We start from the raw sequence: 8,924 nt of genomic DNA on the forward strand, positions 1-8,924 counted from the left end.
TGTTTTTGCTTATTTTATTTATTTATTCTCATATAGAGCAGCATCTATGTTATATAACAATTTTCAGTCATTTATGCTGGCTCCAAAACTGCTTATCCTAACAATGTCTATGACACAGAAATGAAGGTGCTACGTCTACTAATCATAACAAAGCTAGGAGTCTTCACCATTACTTGCCCTAGCTTGAGAAAATCTAGGGGAAAAATCAGTTGGATGGGCTTTGAGATGCCCAACAAAATTCTGTGGGATCACCTTGGATTTGAACCTATCATAAATGGATTTGGATGGCAGCAATTATATAGAAGCCCAGATTTAAATTTCTATATTTTAAGATTTCATTTCAACATTATTTAACCATTGAAGGTAACATAACTTCCCAATAGGGATTCTCACATCTATGAGGTATTTTATAATGTAGGTAGAGCTTTCCAGTTACACATTATACTTACCTGTGAACATTTTGTTTGCTAAGTAAGGCTTGTCCCTTCTGAAGAACATCATCTGATCCACTTTTAATTTCTTTTTGTAGTTCCTCATGTTTTATTGCCAAAATGGGCAAGTTGAAAACTTTAGATTCAAAAAGTTTTAGGGAAGCCTCTACATTTTCAAGTATATCATATGCCTATCAAATAAAAAACACTTTGAAAAAGTTATAGGCAGAAGCATGGTGGCTGCCAACTACTATGGTTAAGACAATTGTTTGATAAACTTTTAATAAACCATTTTTTCTCTCTATGACATTGTAGAAAGGGTATATAATGCATCCTTATTTGATTGACATTGTAGAATGGAATGGAATGAAATGGAACGGAATGGAACAGAACAGAATAGAATACTTATTGGCCAAGTGTGATTGGACATACAAGGAATTTGTCTCCGGTGCATAAACTCTCATTGTACAACAAAGCAATAAGATACCAAAAGGAGAAAGTAGTAGAAAAGATGATAAGGATAATAGTAATACAGCCGTACTACATGGGTAAATATCCTTAGACATAAGAAAGTATTGTGGGAAATTAGGTGTTCAGCAGAGTGATGGCACAAGGAAAAAAAACTGTCTCTGTGTCTAGTTGTTTTGGCATGCAATGCCATATAGCGGCATCCTGAAGAGAGGAATTCAAACAGTTTATGTCTAGGACATGAGGTTCTGTAGATATTTTCTCAGCCCTCTTTCTGACCTGTGTGGTGTACAGGTCCTTGATGAAAGGCAGGCTGGTTGCAGTTGTTGTTTTTTTTGCAGTCCTAACTATCTCTTGAAGTCTGTATCTGTCCTGTTGGTTGCTGCACCCAACAAAATATGTAGGATATGTATGATGTGCATTTTGACAAAAAGAACTTCTACAGGATTTTTCAATTGCCCTATTATTCTAGATTATTCTCCCTACCATTAAGAGCAGATCTGAGGAAAGCAATCTTATCTTGCTTTCGACTAGTAGAAAAATTCTATCAGATCAGAAGTCTCCTGTTCACAGTTTACACTGCTAGATCCAATCCATTCTGTTTTTCTTATACAATAAAATTAATTCTTCATGACATATAAGAGCTCTACATGTGTGATCATTTTAATTGCTGCAATGTGTGCAAATTATCTTTATAATCTAATTTCAGCTTTGATATAATTGGATTTTGTTTTTCAAACAGGAAATTTCATGCTATAAACATGAAAAGTGAGGTTTAGATAGCAGCAGAAAAAGACTCTTTGAGAAAATATGGACAATCTATCAATTTTATACTATAGATTTTTATAACATCTCTAAGGATTTGGTTTCAAGTCAGAAAGATATAATCCCAGATAATGTATCCAATACACAAACAAACTCTGTATTTTGCTCAAACATCTGCCTAGATATTTTTCCTCACAGTGGCCAACTATCCCAGAAAAGCATATAATGGTATCATTTTATTAGCTTTTTCAAGTAAATTCTAAAGAGAGTTGTAATAATAAGTGCCTACTAATGGTCTATGCTGTACTGATTCCAAAAATCATGACTTGAATGAAAACAATCCATACTATTGGATTATCTCCAATACTTTTCTTATTCAAAACTAAAACACCCATCACACATTGCAAGGTGATTAATAGATAGATAGATGTTTTTGCCAATCTGAATATTTTCTGTTCCAGATTATGCTGATGAGAGATATACTGGAATTTTTGAAATGCTATGATCTTGAAGCAGAAACAATAGACCTGGTCATATGAACAAAAAGCTCTTTGCTAAGATCTAAATTTTCTAGCTCAATTGATTACTATATAAAATAATATACTTATAACTAATTTTAAGGTCTTTTTAGCAATTATCAGTTTTCTATCACTATTTCAGAGTCCTGGAGAATAATCCCCCAATCAACGTGATCAATGCTAAGGAATGCTCAGAATTAAATTCAGAATATCAGGAGATTCTAGCACTAGCTTCCACAATGGTTTTAGAAGTAATATTTTTAGTCTTACTCAAAATAACCTCATTCTTGAGTGAAGTGGAAGAGACAACTATATTGAATACATTTTCATTCCTATGGTAAATTGAATGCATTAGTTGTTAACATAAAACAACAAAAAACTAAAATGAATAATTTATAAGTTATCTCAGAACATTGTAAAAAACATCTGAAGATTAATTAATTTTCCAAAATCACAGTAGGGATTATTCATTATCTATATCTGCTAATGTAATTCTAAACAAAACATGAACTCTTTCTTATAATTAAGTTATTCAAATTCTAGCCAATCAGATTGCTTTAATAATCTATGTTTTTAACACGTGAGAAAGAATTAATAGCATGTATGTGTGTATGTATATATCATTTTGTGTGTAAAGACTCTGTGTGTGTTTGTATATAATCCTCATGTACTCTAGGCAGATATATATAGAGATAGAGATAGAGACTGATATAGGTATAGGTATTAGTATAGGTAGAGATAGATAGATAGATAGATAGATAGATAGATAGAGAGAGAGAGAGAGAGAGAGAGAGAGAGAGAGAGAGTCTTTACAATGTTTGAATGCTTCTACTGTATGTAATTCATCTCTTTTCTTACCTTATCAATATCAGTATCAGTAGAAGTCCCACAAGACACTGGAGTAAAAAAAAGATCTCGCGAAGTTGGAATTGATTGATTGATTGACCTTCCCCCCCCCCCCCGCAAACTTCTTTTGTTTCCCTACACACGGCACCGGAAGAGAAATGGCATGAGGCTGGAAATCAGGTAAGGAAAGAAATGCAATTCCTGTGGAAAGCGAGGGCATCTGGGCAGTGGTGTAGTAAGCTCTCCAGCTCCACGGGGAAGGGGCAGCCAGAATGGATGCTGACGGCAGGACACCTGCCCGCTTCACCATCCCCCAGGCTAGATCTTTCAGGAATAGATATTAAATTCCCCCTAAGAGATTAGCCAAGAGTCAAAGGGTTTTTTTCTGTAAACAATTCTTGGGCTTAAACAGCAGTCAGAGTATTTCTTTTTCTGCAAACACTTTTTAATCTTATGGCTGGCTCAGTATGTTTTCTTTCTTTGTTCCCAGCTGTCTTCTTGAGAGTTATTAAAATTCAAGGGAACAGAATATTCTTTGTTTCTGAGCATCTTACCAATTTCTGAATCAATCTTGTTCATGTTCTATACTCTAATTCTCCACTAGATGTCAGTAATTTTTTGTTCTCCAGCTTTTTCAAACAAAAAGTTCTTATTTTTTATATATTTCATCAGAACCCTTTAGGGTGTAAAATCTTAACAATTTTCTTAGTTTCTAGATTTATCCAGACTGTAGTATTATAGATTTCATTTCAATATATTTATTTCCCCCTTAAAAGTTAATTCACTGCTTCCGTCTATGGAGGAATGGGGGTTAGTCCCCTCCCTTCACTTTCGGAGGATTTCTTACTTTGGGGATCTTTCCCAAGGAATCAGTTACAAAATAGAAGAGAGAAGATCGATACTCTCACCAATTCCAAGCACGCTGTTCATCATTGTTCTAGTTCGTGCACTTGGATTTTGGCTGCAAGTAGTTTGGGTTAGAAACTGGTATGCAACTAGCCTTCTCCTGTCGGGTTAGAGGGTTTCCCCCATATCGAATGGATCAACCACTGTCGATCTGTGTTTGTCAGAGCACCCCTCTTTCTTCGTCGCCTCTCCGGGGCGACTTTTGACCCATTTAGGGTTCCCTGGCAGGGCGAAACCCGCCATGGGGTGTGGAGCTCTGCAATCCTGTGGCCATACGTTACGGCACAAAACCGGAAGTCCAAAGTCCTGAATTTAAAGTGCTGAAATACTTAGCTCATGAGATACCCCAAGATGTCATAGAAAACAGATTCTGTATGGCAGATTTTAATAGCCAAATATTGATTCAGATATGGAGTGCTTTATCAAGTATTGTACTGCTTATATGCAAACTCAACCTTTACATGATAGACACTATTCCCTACCACCTCCTTCTTGAACAAACTGAGCACACATATTGTAAACTCCATAGAACAAGCAAGGTCATCGATTATTACTCTTCTTACCCTGAGGCAGTTTTGTTTGACACTTGCTGTATTTCAGCTGTTACCATTCTCTGTGCACTACAATATATTTTGCTCTTTTGTGTCTCCTTATGAAATGGTTATGGATAATGAACAACATTTGTGGGATCACCTGGCTTTGACATTTTTCCTACATTAGGCATATCTGTGCTTCCAAAGAGCAAGAGAAATTTCAGGCCAGAAAGTGTGAAGGGAGGGGAACTGGGGGAAAAAGGAATTTGCTAAGATTTTAACTGCATATCATCCTATTATACAAGGGCTTCAAAGCAGACACCTGCTAAATTGCTTCTTTCTCAGGGCATTTGTACTAACCATCTTGGTCTGTCTTAAATGAAACTGGATGATTCAGCTGTTGCAGGACATTATCAAAAATACTGGGTCCAAAAGAAATATTATGCTGATGCCACATGTTTAGTTTAATGATGGTTTGAAAGTAGGGACTTGGTACACATTGCTAACAATTTGGCTGGTGATAAACGTCAGCCAATATATAAAAGCATGTGTGACCTTATCTTCTGGAGCATTTCTGAGTCTTTATTTGAATTATGGTAGCGTTTTAATTAAAATGTCAAGCATCTTAGAAAGGTTCCATCTCAGCTGAACCGCAGCGATGTGGCAATCCCTTCTACTTCTGACCAGACAACTGGTCTGCATCTTATGATACAGAGACTGCTGCACCATAGAATGCTGGAGCGGAGAGAGCAGCTTAGTGGAAAAGCTGGAAGCTCTGAAGTGACCTTCACACGGAGGATGACAGCTAGACATGGCAGATTTATTAGAAGACCTTCTAGAATTCATGAAGTAGTTTTGGGTGAGGTAGGGGTGTGTGTGTGTGTGTGTGTGTGTGTGTGTGTGTGTGTGTGTGTGTGTGTGTGTGAGAGAGAGAGAGAGAGAGAGAGAGAGAGAGAGAGAGAGAGAGATTTGTGAGTTTATTTTTTCTTTGATATTGAAATATTTTCAAACATTAGAAGAATTGGTTTATCATTGTTTCTATTTACAAAGGGAATGATTTAATGTAATGACTTGTAGCAAACAAAGTGGAAAGACTTAGGAGAAAAGCATGAAAGAGTATGTGAGTGCTATGACTAAAACTGCTATGTAATAAATAGTTTTAAATTACAACTTAGTCTGGAATCTGTTAATAATCCCTAAGAAAGAACATAGCACCTCCCATGGCTAGAATAAAATAGAATAGAACTGGAAGGGACCTTGGAGGTCTTCTAGTCCAGCCCCCTGCTCAAGCAGGAGAACCTATACCATCTCAGACAAGTGATTGTCCAGGCTCTTCTTAAAAAACCTCCAGTGATGGAGCACCCACTATGTCTGAAGGCAAGCTGTTCCACTGGTTAATTGTCCTCACTGTTAGGAAGTTTCTCAATTCCAGGTTGCTTTTCTCTTTGGTCAGTTTCCAACCATTGTTTCTTGTCCTGCCCTCTGGTGCTTTGGAGAATAATTTGACCCCCTCTCAAATACGGGAATACTGCTATCATGTCACCTCTATTTCTTCTTTTCTAAAGAAGATTCTAAAGAATCTTCTAAAGAAATTCCTGCTGACTCAGGAATTCTGGGAGTTGAAGTCCACAAGTCATAAAAGAGCCAAGGTTGCCTACCCCTGGGCTAGCCAAACCCAAGTCCTGCAGCTGTTCTTCATACTGTATGTTTTGGTCTCCAGGCCTTTGATCATCTTGCTATTCACTTCAGCTTTCTTCTCTTCAATTTAGAGTAACATCGTTAAACTTTGGACTTTGAAAGGATATTTAACTACAACTTTCAACCTACATCACTTATTGGCCATGTTGGCTGGCCTGAAATAGGTTCAGCAATATCAGGACTTAACTTCCACTTCTGATTTAGGAATATCTTATGTCATAAAACTAATACAGGCATTAAGATCTTCAAAAAGAATCCAGTGCCTGCAGTGAAGTGGTAGACGGAGCCTAGTGGAACTAAAATTCCCAAATGAATCCCAATTATTACAAATTCTACTGGTAAGTGGAAGATGGAAACTTCCCATCTGTTTGGTCCTTTGGGCTTCTGGAAAAGGCATATTAAATATGAGCTGCTTTTGTGGCTTGACATCTTAATCATTAGTTAGCTCCATAATCCATCTGCATATTGCAATTCCTTTTCTTCAACCACTCCTTCTAATGTCGAAGCATCAAAATCTGGACTACAGCACCAACTATCCAGCATCAGAAGTTTCTTTCTTGAAACTGTCCTTGAATCTATTCCATCTCTTTTTGTCCTTACCATATGGAAAGTACAGCTGTCACAACCAAAAGAGGCTGCCATAAATATCTCCTGTATATCCCTAATACATTGACATTTTAAGGGCTTAATTATAAACTTTTTGAGCACCAATCATAGCTGAGTAGCACAGAACAAACAAACAAAATATTAATTTGGGCTCTTCACCACATAATCTTTGAAAAGTTCTAATGGTTTTGGAACATTTTATAATTCTAATGAGGCTCTCAGAATATTTTAAGGAATGGCTAACTAATAACCTATCCTGATGCTAAAAATATAAATTACCAACAGTAAAGTCGTGAGAGAGAACCTCCCTCTATTTGTTTTACATCATACAAGAAAATATAAAGAAAAAAAGCATTCAGTAACTATCTCTGAAATGGAAACAGAATGTACATTAAAATAACTGCAGCATTAACAGAGATTCACATACAACAGGGCTTTTCAACCAGTGGTACGGGTACCACCTGTGGTACATTGGCACCTGGCAGGTGGTACGCGAGCACCCTAGAAAAATGGTAGTGGGGGAAGGGAATGAGCTGAACCCGTGGCAGCACCACACAAGCCTGAGCGAGAAATGGCTGGAGCCGCAGGGCTATCAGGGCTCAATGGAAGCGCCAGGATCAGAGCCAGGCTCCAGTGGGAGCTTGGCGCTAATCCTGGTGCTTCTGCTGAGCCCAGAAGAAGCGCCAATCAGCTGGAATGTTGCAACATCTCCAGGGTCTTGTGATTTACATTCAGATGTTTGGCAACTGATTCATATTTATGACGGTCACAGTGTCCCAGGGTCATGTGAAGTGACCAAAACCTGCTGCAACCACCCAGAAGACGGGGGGAATAAAAACCAAACACCCCCCACCCCACTCTCGCTGCCAATCCTCAACAGAAATGCTCACAACAATGAAAACCTCGGACAGGAGGAAGAGCGCCGCCAGGCGGGCCGGCAGGTGTGTTGCTCGGCTGTGGCTTGGGGGGCACTTTTTTCAGTGCTATTGTAACTTCGAACAGTCACTAAGCAAACTGTTGTAAGTCAAGGACTACCTTTTTTCCTTTTTTTTTTTTTGGTCATCAAGTTTTTGACACCTTGCTAGGCGACTGGTGGTACTCGGATATTGCCATATCCTAAAAGTGGTACAATGGATGAAAAGGTTGAAAAGCCCTGACATAGAAAATTGAATCTTGTAGACACAACTATATGTGGATTAACTCTGATGAAAAGAGGCTTCTTCCTCACACAGTACCCTATTCCATTCTCTTGATTTTGTAGTTGATTTCTAGATTATTTGGTGACGTTAAAAATACATAATTTATCAAAATGGGGAAAATAATCTAAAAGTACAGGTTTAAATTTAAATATTTAAATCTGAAATTTTATACTCCAAACTTTAGGCCTCTAGCAAACTTTCTATTTTTAGAGCCTTGTGTAGAAGGTGCATGCTTAAAATAAGAGGTTTGAGTGAAATGATTTTTCTTGAGCACCAGAACTGGACCAGCCATGTTTTCTTCATTTTGGCACAATTATTTTAGGCAGATAGGAAGATATTTTGTTTCTACCAGGAGTCCAGAATTCTTGCTATAAATCATCTAAACTAGAGTTCTATCAGTAGCTCACCATTCTGCTTATCGTTCTATTCCCAGGAATGCATTTCTATGCATGCTTACCTAAAATCTTGCATGGTATACTTTCCATTTCTCACAGGCCACACATCTAACCAACTTTGTGTGGAAATTATGGTAGATTGGAATGATCTATCATTAATTGTTTTCATCTGACTTCTCACATTTTTGTGAGGTTTTATAAAGCCTGGGTTCATCATTCATGGCTTCTTCCATGTGGTTTGGAAGATGGCAACTTCAATAACTATCAGTAATAATAATAATAATAATAGTAAAGTTGGAAGGGACCTTGAAGGTCATCTAGCCCAACCCCCTGCTCAGGCAGGAAACCCTATACCATTTTGGACAAATGGCTGTCCAGTCTCTTCTTAAAAACTTCCAGTGTTGGAGCATTCACCGCTTCTGGAGGCAGGTTATTCCACTGGTTAATTGTTCTCACTGTCAGGAAGTTTCTCCTTAGTTCTAGATTGCTTCTCTCCTTGATTAGTTTCCACCCGTTGCTTCTTGTCCTGCCTCCAGGCGCTTTGGAAAATAGCTTGACT

The 8,924-nt window shown here is 37.8% G+C and overlaps 1 protein-coding gene across 1 annotated transcript in view; it reads right to left on the minus strand.

The window, feature by feature from the left end:
* Positions 1-449: 449 nt before the first annotated feature.
* LOC107300023 (coiled-coil domain-containing protein 141-like) overlaps positions 450-8,924 on the minus strand; it is a gene marked incomplete at both ends in the record, with an annotated part of 19,803 nt that continues 11,328 nt past the window's right edge. Inside the window, one exon of the mRNA XM_015829366.1 lies at positions 450-622. Coding sequence (XP_015684852.1) covers positions 450-622 — 173 coding nt within the window. The remainder of the gene's footprint in view (positions 623-8,924) is intronic.

This window comes from Protobothrops mucrosquamatus, unplaced genomic scaffold (assembly GCF_001527695.2).
Source record: "Protobothrops mucrosquamatus isolate PMUCROS unplaced genomic scaffold, P.Mucros_1.0 scaffold5969, whole genome shotgun sequence".
NCBI lineage: Eukaryota > Metazoa > Chordata > Lepidosauria > Squamata > Viperidae > Protobothrops > Protobothrops mucrosquamatus.